This window comes from Rattus norvegicus, chromosome 13 (assembly GCF_036323735.1).
Source record: "Rattus norvegicus strain BN/NHsdMcwi chromosome 13, GRCr8, whole genome shotgun sequence".
Classification (NCBI taxonomy): domain Eukaryota; kingdom Metazoa; phylum Chordata; class Mammalia; order Rodentia; family Muridae; genus Rattus; species Rattus norvegicus.
The window spans coordinates 80,017,624-80,037,766 of record NC_086031.1 but is presented as its reverse complement, the minus strand read 5'-3'; the positions used below and the strand labels follow the sequence as shown (position 1 = coordinate 80,037,766).

The following is a 20,143-nucleotide window of genomic DNA, read 5'->3' as shown; positions in this document are numbered from 1 at the left end:
TGCTGCAGACTGATTAAAGAAAAGCATTTATGGAACACAACAGTATTGATTCTCACCATTTGTTATCCGTTCTCAGGCATTGTCCAAGTCATACCTCCCGAGCCATTTCCCCTAGGAATTACGTAGGAATTCCTGCTTTTATGAATACGCTGCTACAGCCTGTTGCACACTGATTTGTTCCACTTAGCATGGGGAAAAAAATCTATATTTATAATTAATTAATTAATTAATTAATTAATTAATTAATAGATCTGCGGTGTACACTCAACCACCGGCGGATTAACTTCAGCATCCATGGATAAGTCTGCAAAAGGCCTGCTTTCTTCCAGGCCCTGGCACAATGTGGTGCTGGGCGCTGGAAAGAATCCATGGAGGCCGGGAGCGCAGCCAGCTTTGGAGTTAGGTATCGCCGGTCTGACCTCACCCCAACTCTCCGGCCCCGCCCCAGGTGACCCCTAGGATCTCACCCAGGGGGCGTGGCTGGCGCGGGGCATGCCGGGCGGGCAGGTGGGCAGGTGTCTGGGCGGGGCGTGTCGTGGTTGGCGGCGGGCGGAGGGGCGGAGGGGCGGTGGCTGGTCACCCGGAAGAGTGGTCGGCAGAGCGAACGCCGAAGGCGGCGGTCCGAGCCTTGACATGGACAAGCTGAAGAAGGTGCTGAGCGGCCAGGACACCGAGGACCGCAGCGGTCTGTCCGAGGTGAGTGCAGCCGGGGAAGTTGGCATTTCTTGGAAAGCTGTCCTGCTCTCCTCCCGCCCGCGGCGCCGAGCTCTGCTGGGACACAGCCACAGGTGGCAGCGCGGGGCTCTTTGTGGAAGGCGTGGCTCCCGAACCCTCCCCAACATTCCCTCCGAAGGGCTTGGGGCTCTGAAGACCTCAGAAGTCTGTGGAGTGGGAGTGTGGGCCCCGGGGCCTCCGGACTCCCCCTCCCCCCCCCCCCGACTGGCCAGGGAAAGCCCTTAGGAGTTGGGCGAGGCCGGCGGCCTTGGTGGAAGGATCCGCGGTCGGATCGCGGACTGGTTTAGGTTGTGGGGTGTGAGATACAGACCTTATGCATACTGCTTTGTAATTTGTAAAACTCTGAACGCCTGACAACAGGGACCTACTTGGTCTTTGAGTCTCCAAGGTTACTTCCTAGACTATAGATTCCCAGCGAGACCGGAGATCGCCAGTGTGTTTGTTTTATTAGTAGAGCTTTGATGGCTCTGAAACTTGCCCACTAAGGCCCCGTGCTCCAGAGCGACTCAGAAAGTCATATTTTAGGTGCTTTGGAAGTTGGTTTACATTTCCTTCCTTGAAGACAGAATTGCGTTTTACTTAATGTACCTTTAGTCCCCGTTTCCCCTTCTGAGAAAGAAGGTTGTTGAACAAGATGCTATAACCCTTTCCCCTTGGAAATTGGAGTTCCTCTTTAATGCTTACTTGTTTTTTTGTGATTTTCCCAACATTTCTGCTTTCACTCACTTCTATGTTGATTTTGTTTTTGTGTTTGCAAAAACACAACTACACCTCAAAGGGAATAAGAAATTAATTTGAAGCAAAATAGGAGTCACCATGGCCCCAGGACAGATTCAGGTTACTGCAAATTCAGTGTTCCAACATGATAACAATTTGATAAGTTCTGAGAGTAATAGAACAAAGTAATAACTTAAGGTTCTTTTCAGACGCATCAGTGGAAGCATAAACAGGCAGTTAAGGCAGCGTGGAGGAATCTCAGCTGTAGCTCGGAGAGGCTGGTTGATGGCATTCTAAAACCTTATTAAGTTAATAAATTCCAAGGTTTTTTCTCCCTAGTAGTTACAGGTAGGTTAGTCACTGTTACATCAACACAGGTAGGCAAGAAATGACTGCGGGGGGGTGGAGGTGGGGGTGGGGGGAGGAGGGGGGTTGAGAGTTGGGGGTGGGGTTGGGGGGTGGGGCTAACCATAGCACAAGATTAGTTGCAGTTAGGCTCTGGAGCTGCAACTTCCCAACCTCTGCATGATCATTAAAATTCAAATCAGTGGGCTGGGGATTTAGCTCAGTGGTAGAGCGCTTACCTAGGAAGCGCAAGGCCCTGGGTTCGGTCCCCAGCTCCGAAAAAAAAAAAAAAAAAAAAGAACCAAAAAAAAAAAAAATTCAAATCAGTGATTTTCATGTTTTAATTTTTTTTTTTTAAATTCTGGCTTCTCGTGAACTTTCATATGAAATGAAGCCAAAGAATGTTCCAAGACTTTAGTTGACCCTCTTATCACGTAAAGATAAGCTCTGTAGAAGTTACACACTGTGGTAGTCTTAGGGGAGACTGGTGGAGGGTGCAGTGTTGCCTGTGAGGTGGTGTTCACCTGTAGCAGTGGGCTGGCTTTCAGGAGTGAATAGTGTAGCCCCATTTGAAAACAAATCGCCTAGTGGTCCCTCCCCATTCACCCCCTTTTTCCTAAATGGTGAATGCCTGTGTTGGATACAGTGAAGGGCTTTGATCTCCACTTAAACTCAGGCATATGTTACACCTATTTTTAAAAGATTGTGGCTTCACTCGTTTGGAAATATTCTCAGTTTCCTCTTTCCTAGTAAGATTCCTGTTGATTGTGTCATCCTGTGGCCATTTCCAGGTCTTGAGCCCCAGGAAATGTTCTGTAGCCAATAGGGTTCCCATGGTTTTGAGCCTGGAAAAACTGAAGGATTCTGTGGTTAAATTCCTGTTTGTGTGGTTAGCTGGATGGGGTTGCTTTCAAGGCTCTTCAGTTCTGTAACCTGTAAGAGGTTATCAGAAAAGTTAAAAAATTTTTTCTAATTTATTTTAATGCCAATAGAAAAGTATGGCCGGTTGTGGTGGCGCACGCCGGTAGGATTTGCTGAAGGAGGCAGAGGCAGGAGGATCACGAGTTCGAGGCCAGCCTGGGCTACACATTTTGGGGCTGGGGATTTAGCTCAGTGGTAGAGCGCTTGCCTAGCAAGCACAAGGCCCTGGGTTCGGTCCCCAGCTCCGAAAAAAAAAAAAAAAGAAAAAAGAAAAAAGAAAAGTATGAAAACTTCTGTCTCCTGTCCCTCCTAGGTAGCTGTAAAGTGGCAGGACCCACACACACAAACAGCCTTATGACATGAGTCTTTGAATTAACACCCGCCGTCATAATCACACTTAAGTCCTGGTTTCAGTGGAGTCCTTTCTGAAAGAACAGGCTTTCTGTTTTCTGGGCGGGGTTCTCGGGACAAGGAAGGCCTGAAGGATGCCTAATCATACCTCACAGGCGTAAAACAGCATTCCTTTCTTACCGGTTGCCAGGCTCAGCTCCCTGGACCGCCCTTAGCTAGAGCTCTTGGCAGCAGCCTCTCTTCTTCTCCATCCTGGAGTCAAAGGCACCTTTGTGCGTGACAGCCAGTCAGACAGCTTGGGAGCACACCCCCTACACATTCTATCTAGGTACCGCTCTAGCCGTTTTGAGCTTTGCAAAAAGCTCCGTTCTGGCAGGGTTTCCAGAAACAACAGCCTAGAGGGAGATTTTTCCATCAACTGAATTCACTTTCAAAAATTGGCAGAAAGTTCTTTCCTTTCACGGAGTCTGCTTAGAGGAAGTGGAACAAAAGGTCTCTCCTTTTTCCCTGACAGGACACATATGGTGGGAGACGTGGTGGCGAATTGTCCTGTTCCCTGCCCTATGTCCCTATCCCCACTATCAGACAAGGTAGCATTTGGATGAGCATGCAGACGGCTCGTCTCCAGACATTTGTTGAACCTAAGTATTACTCCAGTCCCATGGTAGAAAGCAGAACCACACTTTTTGGCAGAAATGCTTTCTCTTGCCAGTGATTTTATTTTATTTTATTTTATTTTATTTTATTTTATTTTTCCAGACAGGGTTTCTCTGTGTAGCCCTGGCTTTTCTGGAACTTACTCTGTAGATCAGGCTGGCCTGGAACTGAGCAATCCATCTGCCTCTGCCTCCTGAAGGGATTGTTTGCTGTCACCACCTCCACTGTCCGTCTAAAGGGCCACTGCTGGTCTCCCAGTCAGTTGGGAATGGAACTCTGGTCTCCCACATGAAAGGTGGGGATACTTATCACTGTGATAACAAGGATGACTCTTGTCGGCGATTTTAATGCCTTTAAAGGCTTGAATCTTCATGTCTTGCTTAAATTCTGGAATGTTACAAATGCCAAGGCTAGTTCAACTTGGATACTTCGCAGTTTATCGTCCTAAACAGAAAAAGGTTGAACTTTCTAGTGTGGGTGTTGATGCTGGAGATGCTCAGGCCGTTAATTCACTGCTCTGAAACTCCTCTTTTCCTTCAGATGGCCTGGCTGTTTCCACCATGCACAATTGGGAGGAGCAGGAGCTGTTCATTTCCTTCTGCTCTTGGTGGGAAATTAATTACACGGGTTAGTCAGAAGGCCTAACTTGATTGTCTAGGGCCCTGTCAAGGCTGGCGGCAGCATCCCACAGCTACTCTAGAGCCGGGGTGTTAAAACAGACTCTGCTAGGTGGACATGTAGCCTCTGCTTAGAAACACAGGTCCTAACATGGTGGTACATGCCCTCCTTTTAAAATATATATATTATGGACTATAGAAATTAAGTATATGGAATGAGTGGCATGACTACACTTTCATCAAACCTCTCTTTGCAACAGAGACCATTACAAAAAGCCACAACCAACCAAAGTACAGAGTTGTGGAGCCCAGTCCCAGTTGATGGTTCTACAGCAGAACTCTAGCACCTAAGGTTCAGGGGTCACAATGGAAGAAGGGGCAGAAAAACTTTAAGAGCCAGGGGAACAGGCAAGTTGCTGTAAGATTATGTCTTCCAGAAATGTCAGAAGTTACACCCTTGAGGTCTCACTAACAAGGCCTGAACAAGGGAAACGTCAATAGACATGCTAAAGTGGAAGGGGGAACTCAAGAGGCCTCAACCCCACACAACCACAGGCAACTGTGGAATGCTAGGAGCCAGTGAAACATCTTCCACAGGGAGCATGCCAACTGGTCGTCTAACACCAAGTGGTCAGCTGAAAATGTACAAGTAACACCATGGAGGCTGAGCAGGTGGTATTTATGTACTTAGTAACACCCATGCACGTGCGCACACACACCACGGCCACCATCACCACTACCACCACCACCACCACCACCACCAACAGCAACAAAAGAACAATAACAAAGACAAAAGAAAGAGGCCATGAATCTGAAAGGAAGCAAGCCAGTGGTAGATATGTGAAAAAGTTCGAAGGGAGGAAAGGGAAGGGCACATGATATAATTATAATTCTCTCAGTGTGTGTGTGTGTGCGCGCGGCATTGCAGTGTCAACCTGTGACTATATAAACTGGGGAGAAGAGCTTCATTTTGATGACTTAATGCCCTTCTCCTGGGTGGAGAGTAAGCCTTTTCTGCACAGTGCCTGTCACACCTGGGGAGCCTCTTTGTCATCTTCCAGCTTCTGGTTTGACAAGTTGGAAATAGGTCATTGAGCCAGGGACAGTCAGGGCTGAGGGAGTGGCCTCCTCTCCCGCCTTTCTCCATCAGTTGGTGGCAGTGTAGTAGGTGGTTTTACCCTCTTTGTGAGGCTGTGCTGCCTACGTAAGGGGGGCTTGGGTGTGTCAGCGCCCACCTGGCTCTCCTGCTGATTTGATTTGATCTCTCAGTGGCACCTTCCTGTGTCCACCGATGGGCAGTGAACCCTCCTGTGATTTATGGACAGCCTAGGGAACGCCTCTGCATGGAGACTTTGACATTGTCATCTTCGATATGGGACAGGGCCATTGAGATCTGCTCTCAACTTTTCTATTTTAGTAGAGTTCTCCATGAAAGTTTGGCTTCCCTTGAACTCCACCTGGGACAAACACTAGTCAGGCCGAGAATGGTGGAGAATCAAGAGGAATGGGTCGTGAGTTGGTCACGGTAGGGACTGGTTGTGCTTGAGTGTGGTGACTTGACTGCTGCTAGCACAACGTAAGTAAGACTAAGTAACAAGGGTGCATCCTGGTAAGTATGAGGGGGCCTTCATCCTCCGAGGTCCCAGAAATGTGGAAGTGACTTCAAGGGGTGGTAAGAGGGATAAGAGAACAATATGACCAGTGTCCAGCCCTCACCCTCATCTTCTCCCATGACCCAGGCCTTGCCCGGCAGGCCACGCCCTTCTAGTTAGTTGTAGGCTTGTCCTGCCTGGACTGAAGTAAGCCATGCTAAGGTCCTCCTTGCTTGTGCTTGAAGCAGGAAGTCTCTGCCCTGGGGATGCCCCACCCGAGGCGCAGTAAACTTCTGTAAGCTGCTGGAGGGAAGAGTTGGGTCTGACAGGAGTTCATAGCTCTAAGAGCTGTGCGTGAAGGCTTTGTGTAGCTGTGAGTGTGTGGGGGTCTACAGTCCCTTCCTCCTTCCTTTCTTCCCTCCTCCTTTCTCCCTCCCCCTTCTTTCTTTTCTTCCTTCCTTAATGTTTTTGTCGTGTGTGTGCGTGTGTGTGCGCACACACATGCACACACATGAGCAGCACTCAGTGGAGGCCTGGGGCCAACCTGCAGGGCTCATCTTCTTGTACCTTTATGTGGTTTCCAGGGAGGGAACTCTGGTGGACAGGCTTGCACTCCAAGCCCCTCTACCTGCTGAGCTGTCTCACCAGCTCGAAGCACTTCTATCGGCCTTTAAGACTATTTCTTTTGTGTTTGTTAGTTTGTTTTCAGTAAGAGTGCACGCATGTATATAATTGTCGTTTTGGAACCGCAGGTTGTGGAGTCGTCATCACTCAGCTGGAGCACCAGGATAAAAGGCTTCATCGTGTGCTTTGCTCTAGGGATCCTGTGCTCACTGCTGGTAAGATTTCCTTCCATCCACTAGGAACTTTGCCTAGTTCCCTGCCGTGACCTACCCCTTTGCCCAGTTACTTTTCTCTTTGACACTTCATTAAATTGAGTGGATAAGGGGGAGGGAGATAGGAGGTAGGGAGGGCAGCCGTGTGGCTGGTGGGAGGGATCGCTGTGCTCACGTGCACATGTCCTCTGCTCCCCTTCTAGGGTACTCTTCTGCTGTGGGTGTCCAGGAAGGGACTCTTTGCAGTGTTTTACACCCTGGGTAACATCACATCAATTGGGAGGTAATCTTTTTCTTGTCTCTTTTCTTCAACCTCGCTATTTAATAGAAGATAAAATAGCCATCGTATCTGAGGGAGGAAGGGAGAAGGATTTTCCATGTTTTTAAGGATTCAGAAGAAGGAAGATAGCTACTTGGTATGTGTCACACACATTCATATAAAAAAAAAATCTTATGTCGTAGTTTATCTGTGTGACCCTGGGAGAAAGCAGAAGTTGTGTCACCGGTACTTTAGCTGAGGGAACTGTGGCTCAAAGCATTGAGTAATTTCTCCCAGGTACATGATGTGGCCAGCCCTCCCTGTGTTGCTCTCACTGCCCTCAGAGACTGAGATGCAGCTGCTGCTTCTAAAAGGGATCCTCAGGCGAGTGGCTGTGAGTCCAGCAGCTGGTCGCCATGTGGTGCCAGACCAGCCTGGGCTTGAGAACTGGGCTCCTGTGGCAAGGCACATGATAGGTGCTTTCCTGAGGAGGTCACCCATTCAGCCTACTTCAGGGGCACACAGACTGGATTGACCTCGTTCACTCTGATACGTCAATTGTACCTGGGCAGACAGTGCCAGTCCTGCCTCTGATGGAAATGCTGTCCTGCCCCTATCGGAATGTACTTCAGGAACGGCTGGGCCATCTTTCCTTCCCCTTTCCTCCTTTCCACCCCCCATGTTTTTATAAATAACTTCAGAGTCCTATGGGAAAGGGGGTGGAGGAGTCCAAGTTTTCCCACGTGTCATAATTACTCAGCCATAATTATTCAGCAGCTGCTGTCTTTTCTTACCTGGCTTTTTTCCTTGTCCTTGTGGTTGTTTGGCCCTGACTGCTTGATTTGGGGCCGACTGGGTAAGCAGTATGATCTGGATTCAGAGACTACAAAAGGTAGGCACAGTGGAACAGACTCACCAGCCAGGCCGAGAGACATGAACCAGTGAGAGCAGATCATGGGAGAGAAGCTCTGAGAGGGCTGACCATCAGGGGCAGGGGCAGTTTCCTAAGGAAGGCGGTACCTGGACTGCTCTTAGCTCTGTCCACCTCCTTAGCAGCTACTCCATCCTACTCTGTTGGGGTCCCCTCCCCTCTTCTTGCCTCTCTCTAGACCCTTCACCTCTGAGCTCAGGGGCCTTTGTTTATGGCCCTCCATGTGATTCTCTGCCCCTTCTCTGCAGATGGAATCCAAATGGTGCTCCTGGAATGTCTCCTGCTTCTCAGGCCATGCTCTGTCTGCCGTCCTGCCCATCTCTCTCCCCAGTATGGCAGATAACTTGCTTATTTGTCAGATCCTGGCTGTAATCTCACCTCCCGTGTGTGTGTGTGTGTGTGTGTGTGTGTGTGTGTGTGTGTGTGTGTGTGTGTGTGTATTTGTGAAGCTTTGCTGATTACCGCCTCCTTCCTGGAACTGATCATTCCTCCCTCCTCTGGGCTCCTTCTGTCCCGTCTGTACTTAAATGACAGCACAGGTTGCAATGATCTGTTAACCCTGTATAAAATACTTGTCAAGGACTGCCTGCATGCATGCCTCACTGTCCCCAGTTGCACCCAAACCCTAGCACTGTACCTCCTTGGCAGAATTAGGTGGGTGGTGGAACATATGATCTGGGATGGCTGGCTGACTTGCTTGCTTATTGATTGGTTGATTGATTGGTTGATTGATTGAGACAGGTCTCTACATAGCCCTGTCTGTCCTGGAACTCACCACATAGACTAGAATGGTCTGAACTTCACAGAGATCTGCCCATTTGTGTGCCACCATACCCAGCTGGTCTTATCTTCTCCATCCTGGAGTTGTCAGTAACATGCTGGCCCTCGGGGATGTTGCCCTTGAAGCTTTCTCAGATACTAGCTTTTGTGGGTTTGCTTTGGGCCTATACTGTGGGTTCAATGTATAGTCTAGAGTGAGCCTAAGTGTACATGTATGCTGCTTACTCCAAAAGAGCCTTCCTTAATGGGACAGACTCTAGCAGGGCGGAGGGAAACACTGAAGGGGTGTTATTTTTTTGTGTTATGAGGGATTTTGGACCTTACACAGAATCAATTTATACATGTGTGCCTTGTGTCTGCTCCTTATTCTGTTAGGTAAAGAAATTTCTGAGCGTGGACACTTAAGCTTAGAAAATAGCTTACTTCAAAGAGAGGCAGACATATTGTAAACAACAACAAACTGCCTTTTTTGAATGTTTAATGTCATCTGCTGTCACTTAAGTATTGAGTGTCACCTATAGGGAGCTCCCACTGTTTGCCACTTGTGCACTTCTTTGGGATCCAGGAAGTGTGACTGAAGCCTGGTGCCTGCACTTGGTGTGTTAGGTGTGTGTCTGCTTCCCTTGTGACCTCTCTCTTCCATTAGCAAGCTCTCACATTCCCTTCACACATTCCCTTCCTACAGAACCACACTAAGGAGCCTCCAGAGTAGATGTGGGCTGAGCCCCAGCTCTTTGTCTTGCTGTGTGAGCTCAGATAGGTACAGTAACACCAGCTCAGACTCGTTGCGGGGCACACCAGCAACCGTAGTAGATGTTACTCTTCTGATTAAAACTCCTGGGGGTATGATAGGGGAGACGTGTTCTACTTTTCAGTGCACCAGTCTGAACCTGTAAGGCATGTTTTTGTTCATTTGTTTGTTTTTTAAGTCTGAGTCTTGGTTCGCCTCTATGGTAGGTAGTCAAGGAGGCAGTCACACCTTTCAGAGAGGACGGTGTGCAGTGTGGAGAGAGTTGTTCTGAGGTAGACTCTGCACTTATGCCCTGCTCTTAGCATTGGTTGGGTGACCTTGGTTCTGTAACCGCCTGGGCTTTTTCTTCCTCTGTACAATGAGTGTACTAATTGTCTCTACTTCATAGGTCCTTGATGGATTAATTGAGGGCCGTGCACAAAAGGCCCGGAAGTCCAGGGCCTGGCAAGAGCTGTTCATACTAATACTATTCCTGTTGTTGCCGCAGGAGCTCCTGGGGAGGTGGCTGCTGTGGCTCTGTTCTGCCCCTAATGGCTTGTGTGTTTGCCTTGTAGTACCATGTTCCTCATGGGGCCATTGAAGCAGCTGAAGCGTATGTTTGAGCCTACCCGTCTCATCGCCACAATCCTGGTGCTGGTAAGGACAGACTGCTTTCTAGAGGCTTTGTGGAGGAGACCCTGCCCTTCCTTTTTCTGGTTTAAACAGGTTGTTTGGATTGGCCTTGAATTTACTGTTCCCTGCCTCACTTTGCAGAGTGCTAAGATCCCAGGCTTGTACTGCCATGGATGGCTGGAAGGTTTTATTTTTATCTCAGCAACACAGATTACATCTTTCTCTCTCTTTTTGACCCAGTTATCCATATAACTGTCAAAATCTTTCTGGATCCCATTCCCTAGATTCCTAGCAAACTATCAATGTTGTGGGATTTGAACTTGATCAGCATACTTTTAATTTTACTTTTTATGCATCTCTCATTCACTCACAGAAGAGTGTCCTCCAAGGCCATGGCTATATTTGCCATTTATTTATGGTCTTTATGTGATGGGCAGAGAAGGCTTGGGCACATTGAGTAAGGAATTATAGGTAAGTGAGTGGAAAGGCACAGTAGGTGGCTGGAACACCTATTTCTTTTTTCCAGCTTTCAGATGTAGGTGGCCTAACCAGTGTGTTGTGGAAAGGACATAGAGCAGTGTCAGGTGACAGGTAACCTGATAACAGGCTTCTTGGCTGTGAGGCTGACATCTCAAGTTGACCTTTGTTGTCAGACACCTTTTCTCTGAGGCCAGAACTGACAAGCGTTAAGCTGCAGAGGTGGCCAGCTAACTTGTATCTTGAACAGCTCGTCCAGATTCTTTGCAGACATTTAGGGAACGCTTAAATGTAGACGCTCAGCTTTCCTTCCTTCAACTGCATACATCTTTATTGTTGAGTTGGACTGCTTTTCCAGACGTGATTGTTTGGATGGGTTAAACGTTTTGAACAGCATTTCATTAATTCATGTTTCCCATCTCTTTCTAGTTGTTTTTTGTACTTACTCTGTGCTCTGCCTTTTTGGTAAGTGTGAACTTTAGTGTTCTGTGACCTTTTTGGTTATAGCCCTTGCCACACACGTTCCAGTAACTGTGCCATTTTTCTCTAGTGGAATAAGGGACTTGCGCTCATCTTCTGTATTTTGCAGTCTTTGGCCTTGACGTGGTAAGTGACATCAGCGTCTCTTCCTTGTCCCCAGCCCTGCTTCTGACTCACGGAAGGAGAGGAGGGAGAACCCGTGTGTTGTGGGTGGGTGGGTTAGGAACGCCCAGAAGCTCTCGAGTTAAAGAGCTATCACTAATGCACTAGAAGAAGGCAGGTGTCAGAAGCCAGCCAGCGGACGCAGCCAACCAACAGATGGCGTTAGCGGCCAGTGGTCACCAGAGGCTGTGTTTGTGGCCGCAGCATTTTTAGTTGTGAGATGTACAAATATTACTCAGGTACTCACGTCTGTTAAGTGCCCAGACAACGAAAGTGTTATAAGAGCTTATATCAAACAGACTCTACCTGGGAAGGATGCTGGTGAGAAAATCAGCGATTGTGGCGGAGTGTGTTCTGTAGAAAAACACAGAGGGCATTGCCAGCTGAGCCAAGGGAACAGGAGCTGGCCAGTGGAAACCCATGTGGGTGTGGTGGCAGCATTCCCACTGGAGGCCAGTGACGGGGAACTTCAGGTGAAGACTAGGAAATTGTAACTCAAAGGCCAAGTCTAGTTAAAGGCTGACCAGAGACATGGCGTTTGAAAGCCATGAATGGAACTGTAGATACTTGGTTATTTAAACCTGGATTAACGTCCAAGGGAGATAGGAGTGAGGGGGTGGCATGTATCTAATCTGAGGTATCTGGGCTGCTTTGAAAGTTTAATTTGTGAGTAATGATATCTGGCAAAGTAGTTTTAGTACAATGTGATTATTCTATTTGAGATGAAATGTCTGCTAGGACAGGGAGAAAGGGAGGCCTGTGAGCATTCTAAATAGACTTCTCCTGCTCACCTCGTTAGTAGGAAGGAATCTTGAAAATGTAGACTCAGTCCACTCCTCTTTTTTGGAACTTTGAACTTGGGAAGAAATACTCTGTCAAACTGCCTTTCAGAATTGACCATGTCCACAGGTAAATAAGCACGTGTACCTGGGAAGTGGGAGGTACGCAGAAGAATGGTGCCTGATTTTAATATGAGGCACTTTTGCCAGTAGACATTAGTAAGGGCCTGGCTTGATGGCCTGTGTTTATACTCTGGCTTTCTTCTGGATACAGAAATTGGTTTTTACCTATACATGGCTCTTTCTCAAGTCAGTCCTAAGAGAGTCAGCGTTCCTCTGAGCTCAGGAAAATGGTGATTGCCTTTGAACTGATCATTGCTACACTTGTCTTAAGTCTGACCAACTTACATCCTGGCTGGCACAGGGCAGACGTCTCTCCCCTGCATGGTTTTTCTTACAGGCAGTGTGGCTTGGGTTCTCGAAGCATTGCAAGCATTGTGCCAAAGTGCTTTTTTTTTTTCTTTTTTCTTTTCTTTTCTTTTCTTTTCTTTTCTTTTCTTTCTTTCTTTCTTTCTTCCTTTCTTTCTTTCTTTTTTTTTTTTTTTAATTAGTGGGAGCAGGACAGAAGACTGATCTCAACTGGGTTGAAGATAAATTCTCCTGAGAATTATTATTATAAAGCATCAGAACACAACCGTTGAGGATTTTATTTTTAATTTCTGCAGATGCCATATGGGCGCCTGGGGTCTGCCTGTGTTAGGTGGTCACTACTGGCTCATGCGATTAAACAGGGCCGCAGGCAAGGCTAAGGTCAGAGGGGTCGCAGTGATTTGAGTCCTTACTTTCCTCTGCCACATAGCTCCCACAGAGCAGGCATGGAAGTGTGAGCACTCACGTGAGTGCACATGGTGGGATAGATCACTGGGTGTTCACAGAGCCTCAGGAGCTTTCTGCTGGGGGCTTTCCCACTGCCCCCATTTGATCTTTGGTTTGTTTTCCTTTGTAGGTATAGCCTTTCCTACATACCGTATGCAAGGTAAGACTATGTATTCGGGTATCGGGTTTCTTTGATTTGTAAACCCTGATGTGTTTACTTGGGGCTTTTAATTTTTTAAAAGGTTTACTTATTTTTTTAATGTGTATTTTGCCTGCGTGTATATCTATTTACCATATGTGTGCATTTTCTGTGGAGGTTAGAAGAGGGGTTTGAAGCCCCTGAAACTGGAATTAACAATGGCTATAAGCTGCCATGGGGGGCTGGGAATTGAACCTGGGTTCCCTGGAAGAACAACGAGTACTCTTAGGCACTGGACCGTCTCTCCAGCTCCCGATAATGGTGTTTAGTTTGGAGAATTTAGTTGAGTTGCAGAGAATGCATATTCTTTATCTATCTTTACTAAAATTCTTTGAGCTAGATAGGCACAGTTCACATGTCTGTTTTATAGATCAGTATGGGAAGGGCCACGCTTCTCCTGATCTCATCTGTGATGACGATTTAGCTAGTGATGTGTTGACCAGACTGAGTTCCTGGTGTTTGGGGCATTTGACTCTAATGGAAAGTACTTGGGTGCACATATAATCTGTAGCTTCGAGGTGATGATTTGAAAGGTGATCAGTTTCGTGTAACTAAGGAAGAGCTATGGGGTCCCCAGTGCTTGCCTGTTTTCTTAAAATTTTCAGAAGAGTCTAAAGAGAAGGTAGGTCAGGACCGTGGGGGAACAGTGCTTCCTGGTTAGTGGGCTTGGTGACTCTTGACCACCAAGACTCAGAGGAGACATTGAAAGCTGGAGTGTGTGGGGCTAGCACATACCCAGAGGCTTGGGAGTTTGTTAAATAACCACTTTTGATGGTGGGCTTTTCTGTTAGCCACAGGGCCTTTGCCTCTGATTCCACTCTAATGAAGCCACTTAATTTCATTCTTCTTGGTCATCTACTGAATAAAAATGTTTTCCATAATTGTGTTGAGGAAATAAAAGATTGTGCAGGGGCTGGGGAAGAGGTAGGACATTATGTCTTGTACATTCCAGGTCTCCTGCCGACGGGGATTGAAGGTGTTTTGGAGAGAGGCTAACAAGCTGACGAGGAGTACTTTTGTGCTTGGGTCCCAGGAGTATAACTGTTGTGAAATATGGCCTTTGGGGTAGGGAGGAACTTATTCTGAGAAGAATATGGCAGGGCTATCCCAGAAGTTAGCTTGCTATGTGTAAGAAACCAAGGTCGTCTATATCTGAGCATCTAATGAAGTATTTATCAGTTTGGCAAGTTTGACCATATTTTGGTGCCTACGCTGCCTAGACCCAGTGAAAATGAAAATGTGGGCTTTTGCTGGGCATGGTGGTGCATGCTTTTAGTCCCAGCACTCAGGAGGCAGAGGTGGGTGGAGCTCAAGGCTACCCTGGCCTTCTGAGCAAGTTCCAGGACAGCCAGGGCTAAGATAAGTCATCAAGGTATTAACCAGAGTGGACCTTTCTAAGCACAGAGCCTAGTGTAGTCCACAAAACTGACGTTAGGGAGCCTTAGGGTTTCTGAATTGATCAGGATGGGCATGTACAAGGGACGGAAATGATATGATTCTTTTTGAACGAGTGAGCTTTGTTGAGCCCCAAAGATGTTTCCTTTAGTAGGGAGGAATCACAAAGTGAGTTCTAAGTGTTGCTTTTAGAATAGGTTTTCCCAGTGTCCACAGAGCAGATCACACAGCTGTACACCAAGGACAGTGTCCTTACACTGCCAGGTATAGTGAAGAGAAGAGTCTGCGCTGACAGTGAGCTGTCTGCCGAGTCCCAGGCAGCCTGTTAGTAATGCTCAGTGCCTGCACACGTCTTCTTGTGCCAGCGACCTGAAGATGTTCCCTCAAAGTCTTCTGCTGCTTGCTAGCCATGAAGGACAGGCCCGGTGACTAAACCTTAATGATGTCAGTGTGTTCTTTGATTGACTGATATGAAAACACTGCAGTCTACTTCCTTCCTTTCTGATATTCTGTTCTATCTTCCTCTCCCTATGGTAACATTTGCTACATGCCTATTCTTTGCCACGTACTAGCCCTCATGGGCAGTCTGCAGGGTATATGACCACACCCCAGCTGACAGATAAGGAATTTATAAACTCCAGCACGACCAGTAATTTGCCCAAGGAGGAAATTGCTAAGAAATGTTGGCATAAGTTCAATGGAGTAGGTCCGACCTCACTGTTTTCCCTTCAGCAGCGTGGTACCCTGGGAAATGCTCGAGACAGGTCATGAGTGTTCATGTCCCATTCATCTCTGTGTCTTTCCCTCCTAGGGACGCTGTGAAGAAGTGCTTTGCCGTGTGTCTTACGTAACACGCTGCCAGCGTGCAGGGAGCACTGTGGACAGAAGCTGATGGACAGTTCTGTACATCCCCTCTAAGCCTCTGTCGCACAGACACGTGCCTTCTACTTGTGGCAGTGTGTTCCTTGCAGTTCGGACATTTTTGAGGGTTGCCTGTGGGAGCCGTCATGAGTCCTAAACCTTAATGTCTGTAACACAATGGAGGTTCTGTGGCTTGTGTAGACAACTCTTGTGACTGTTCTCCTCTGGGAGGTGTCCCACTGAGTTCTCCCAGAGCAGTCTTTGTCCAATAGCAGTCCATAAACCTCAGGAGCCTCTGGTTCCCAGGCGGCAGGAAGGTCTAGCAGGGCTTCTGGTGGAGCAGCAGGAACTACAGAATTTTAAAGATTTGCCCCTTATCAAGAAACCATTGGCCCAGCCTCACACAGCATCTTCCCTGGTGTCTGAGAGCAAGTTATCCTGCCTGTCCTAAGACCCGGAGAGCCTGCCCTGGATACATTGTTCCTTTCCCTGGGCAGCACCTTCTTGCTGTTCTGAATCATGGCTGGCTGGTGTCCAATGTGGATTCTTTTCTCTTGCCCTCACCCTCCCATGTCTGTCTTGTGACCTTGGGACACTGGTTAATTGAGAGTGAAGGAGTGACCTAATTTTCCTTTTGGACAAGAGCCATTAGAAAGTGAAAAATCTTCACGTTCCTTGCTTGGTTTGGTTTCCTTCATCATTTATAAGTGTTTACTTTCCATTCTTTGCTGGAGTTGGGATTAAGGAAAGTGCGTGGAAGACAGATCCCTCGTGGGCCAGTGAGAAGCAGGCAACCTAAGGGGTCCAGCACTGGCACCAGGTCCGCACAGGACACTGGTGGTCAGCCCGTAGGTGGTGGTGCTGCAGCCGAGTGCCTAACCACACACAGCGTTCTTGTGTTGGGGATCTCATCTGCTCCTCACGAGGGCCATGCGAGTTGTCTCACTGCAGTCAGAGCTGGAGCTCAGGCTGGTTTCCACATCACCTGGAGCTCCAGCTGTGACCTGACTTAGTTCCTGCTATGACTCTGTGTATCCTGGCATGGCTCTGCTCAGAGCCTCCGTCACCTCTCGTAACCCTGTTCTTGTTTTCATCCTCCTAGTTTGGACCTTTTCTGATGCAGCATCTGTGTCACTTGTGCTCCCTGCTCCCTCGTTTTGCTTTTGGGCAGCTTCCCTCTGCATCTGTAGGATGGCCACCATCCTATGGTCCCTTGTAGCTGCTCAGCACTTACTTGTTTTGACAGCTTGAGGTCCTGGAAGTCTAGGTTTGCCCTTTGGTCTTTGCTCAGGGCTGGCTGTTCTACTTTGACCTCTGTCTTATCACTGCCAGACCAGAGGAGGCGAGCACTCTCGTCTCTGCGGTTGTGGCCAGTTGCTGAACTGTGGCTAATGGCTCTCTTTTCTCCTGAGATGGAGAAATGTGGACAGGCTGATCGGGACTAGGGCAGAGGTTAGCTCAATCTTTCTAGATTCTTGCCATGCTGTTGAAGGCATCAAGAAGTCTTTAACCTGTCTTCAGTCAGGAAGCAAAATTATATGCTACCTTCTAGCTATGTGAGGCACATTCATGTCCCAGGAGCCTTGGGAACCAGTTCAGGTCTCAGAAGGGCTCAGGGGTGAGAAGGACCCTTGGGGTGTTTAGGAGTACCCATGGTTTCTAGCTGACATGAGGGTACGGTCACAAGCTCCAACTACCTTGTGGTCATGCACCTAAAAGGCTGACCTCTCCACGCCCTTGTCGGTGACTGGGCTTGAGCTCAGGTATCTTTTAAAGATGTTAGCAAGGCTGGATAGCATGGCAGTGTGAATGTGGGCTTAGAAAATAATCAGATCCAGATGTGAGCTGTAGGCTGACAGAGGCTGCTGGCTCGCTGGAGGATGCCAGTGAAGGGGAACGCATCAAGTGCTTGGTGTGCACACAGCAAGCTGAGTCTCCATGAGCTAACTGATGACTGCCGAAGGTGCTGTCTGGGTGCTTGCCCTTTAATTTGTCTAACTTATTTAATTCTGTGTCCATCACTGTAGACTGCCAAACATTGTCTCACTGAATGGTCACGGTGACTGTCAGGCAACAGATAACTTCCTTCATCATCATAAAGCAGCCTCAGAAACTCCCACAAGCAGGGGCGTCATTGAGGAGGCTCTAGGTTGAGATCGAGTCTTGGATAAAAGGCTTTGGCCTAATTCCCACAGCTTGTGGTCAGTTTGCCTCAACAGCTTGAGTCTGGACACATGTAAGCATCTTTTGGATGACTGTCTTCCAGACTCCCAGATTTTTTTCTTCAGTTGCCTTATCTCTTGGTTTCTAACCCTGCTTTTATTGGACTATGGAAGGAAGAAAGCCACTTCAAGTCTGCTGAGTCTCCTACCAAGCCAGTAGCTTTGATTAAAAGCAGCTTAGTGAGTGAGGCTGAGGTGAAGAGTTAGCCTCTGACTATGGCTGTGGGTGTTGTCGGTTTCTTTTTCCTTCCCTTCATTCTCCCCCATTCACTGCCCAGTGGGCAGGGCATCCCTGTGTTGCCAAGCGATGCAAACTGTTGAGTGACCACTGTAGAAGCAATGCGGTCCTCAGACAGGCTGTGTTTCCAGTTGTGGGGGACATCTGGCCTGAAGTTGCCTTCCCTGGGCTGCAGTCTGGGGAGTGCTTCACTGAGAGCACCATTGCGCCTCCAGGAATTAGCTTTGGGTCCCCTTGGCTGGCCCTCCCTCTACTCCAGGTTGATTGTTGGGACGCTGTGGGGGTGAGTGCCTGCTCACTGAGTTCTGTCTCTCTCACTGTGCCTTTTCACAGACCAAGCTCTAAGGGAGATTTTGTCAATCCTGCTCCTCTGTATGGCTGCCGCTCTAAAAATCTTGTCTTGGGGAAGGGTGAGATATATTTCCAGCTTGGCATTTTCACCATGGAGATCATCTCAGCGCTTGGGTGTTGGTGATGTTGTAGATCATGTCTTAATTGCCGCCTTCCCTTCCACATAGTTACTGCAGGCTGAGAGAATAAGACATGAAATCATGAACTGCATCCCCTATAAAGTTCCTTTTTAATACTTTAGTTAGAATAAATAACTAGCAGTGAGACGATATCTGAAACAGATGTGAAGAGCTGGGCTGGTTTGGCTTTTGTTGCTGGTGTCCCTGTAAGTGATAGGTTTTGCCATGTATGAGAGGAGACTTGGTGGAATGAATCGGCCAGTCCAGGTCCACTCATGGCTGTGGCTTTCCTTTCCTGTGTGCACCTCTGTCTATCCTGATTTTACACTTCCTCTGGACAGTAGAGTTGGTTGTATACCCTTTACATTCATAGCCAAGCCGAAGATTTAATTTTTAGTTAATTAAATAAAAAAAATCAGTGTTTAAAGCAGTATAAAGATGTGCGCTAGACTTTGTGGCAGTTTTATTTTTAATGTTCAAGTTATTTTTTTGTAAGTTTAATATGTGCTATAGCTTACAGATAACATCCTTTTAAAAGTGAATGAAGTTTAGCTGAAATTCATTGCAAATATACATCCCCCTCTCCGCCCCCTAGACGTCTAAATTGCTTAGGAAGTTTTATTAGAAGGATTGCTTCGGGGTGATCTTGAAGTACCTGCCAGCTCAGTTTTTGCTTTGAGTCTAGTGTTTTTAGGCTAGCAAAGGGGCAACACGGTGGAGTTTGTTAAATCCCAGTTCACTCAGGACGGGCTGTTCCACATTTGAGTATTTCCAGCCCTGCTGGGACTGAGAGACACTTGAAATTACTGGTAGCAGAGCCGTCATCATGTAAGTTGACATTCAGATCCCTTCTAGCAGGAGCTGGTAGCTGGCTGGTAGACTTGGGTATGTTCAGCAGGCTTCTCTGCAAACTGGCTGACCTGAAACCAGAGAAAAGAGGCCCCGTACATAGAAATCCTGTTGAGGATGAGAGGTCAGCCCACGGCATCATAACAAATAGTGACAAATGCTCTGTGTTCAGAGTAACGAATAGAATGCTTGCCTAGCACGCGTGGAGCCTGGGGTCCAATCTCTGCAAATGCATACATTGGCCATGGTGGCGCGTGTCTGTTATCCCGGAACTAGGGGAGGTAGAGGCACGAGGGTTTAGAGTATATTAGACCCTATCTTAAAGAGAGAAAAAAAGAATCAAAGATCAAGTCTGGTGTTTGGGCCCATGCACATGGCCCTGTCAAATGTTCAGAATGTTTTTTTGGGCTTTTTCATCATGTTTGCTTAGCTTGAATAAGGAAAGGTAAACAAACAAACAAACAGAAAACAAGCAGAACCTCCCTGAACTCCATCCTTTGTAACTGATTGTGAAGTTGCTAGCGAGGGTGTGCAGAGGCCAGCGGTGAGGGCACTGCACCCTTGTGTAGGCCTTGGGCCCCTGGGCACACTTCCCAGCAGCAAAGCCAAATCCAAATGACCGTGGTGGGTTTATATGCCTTCAGAACACTGTATCTGTTCCAATACAGTGAGCTTTTAAAACACATTGTTAAAAAAAAAACACAAACAATTTTTATAATTGTGTAGGTGTAGTTGATTTTGAATGCTACTGATTGTATAACTGAATTTTTATATTCAAAATATATATTCTTGAGTACTGCCTTTTCTGTCTTGAGGCTCTGGTTCATGTTCTCTTTTGACTCCTTTCAAAGAGAAAGAGTGTTGCTGGAGAGAGCTACCTCTCCCTTACATGGCTATCTTCTCCTTTTTCTTTTCTCCAATAAATGGTAGCGTCATGATCCTTAACGGAACTAGTGTTGTCTCTTACTCATGTCTGTTACTCTGGGACTCGCTGAACCAAACAGCTGTAAGATGATGTCTAAGCGTGTATA

The 20,143-nt window shown here is 47.5% G+C and overlaps 1 protein-coding gene across 1 annotated transcript; it reads left to right on the top strand.

Annotated features, from left to right (window-relative positions):
- Positions 1-622: 622 nt before the first annotated feature.
- Sft2d2 (SFT2 domain containing 2) lies at positions 623-19,913 on the top strand. The gene is made up of 8 exons (NM_001034011.1): positions 623-696; positions 6,688-6,774; positions 6,975-7,054; positions 10,047-10,128; positions 11,011-11,046; positions 11,132-11,187; positions 13,009-13,038; positions 15,284-19,913. The coding sequence occupies exons 1-8, from the start codon at positions 634-636 to the stop codon at positions 15,321-15,323; spliced, it is 474 nt and encodes a 157-aa protein (NP_001029183.1). The 5' UTR covers positions 623-633; the 3' UTR covers positions 15,324-19,913.
- Positions 19,914-20,143: the final 230 nt, after the last annotated feature.

Coding starts and splice junctions, on each gene's coding strand:
- Sft2d2 (NM_001034011.1), top strand. CDS start 634: ATGGACAAGCTGAAGAAGGTGCTGAGCGGCCAGGACACCGAGGACCGC. Junction 7,055..10,046: donor AACATCACATCAATTGGGAG/GTAATCTTTTTC, acceptor TTTGCCTTGTAG/TACCATGTTCCTCATGGGGC. Junction 13,039..15,283: donor TCCTACATACCGTATGCAAG/GTAAGACTATGT, acceptor TTTCCCTCCTAG/GGACGCTGTGAAGAAGTGCT.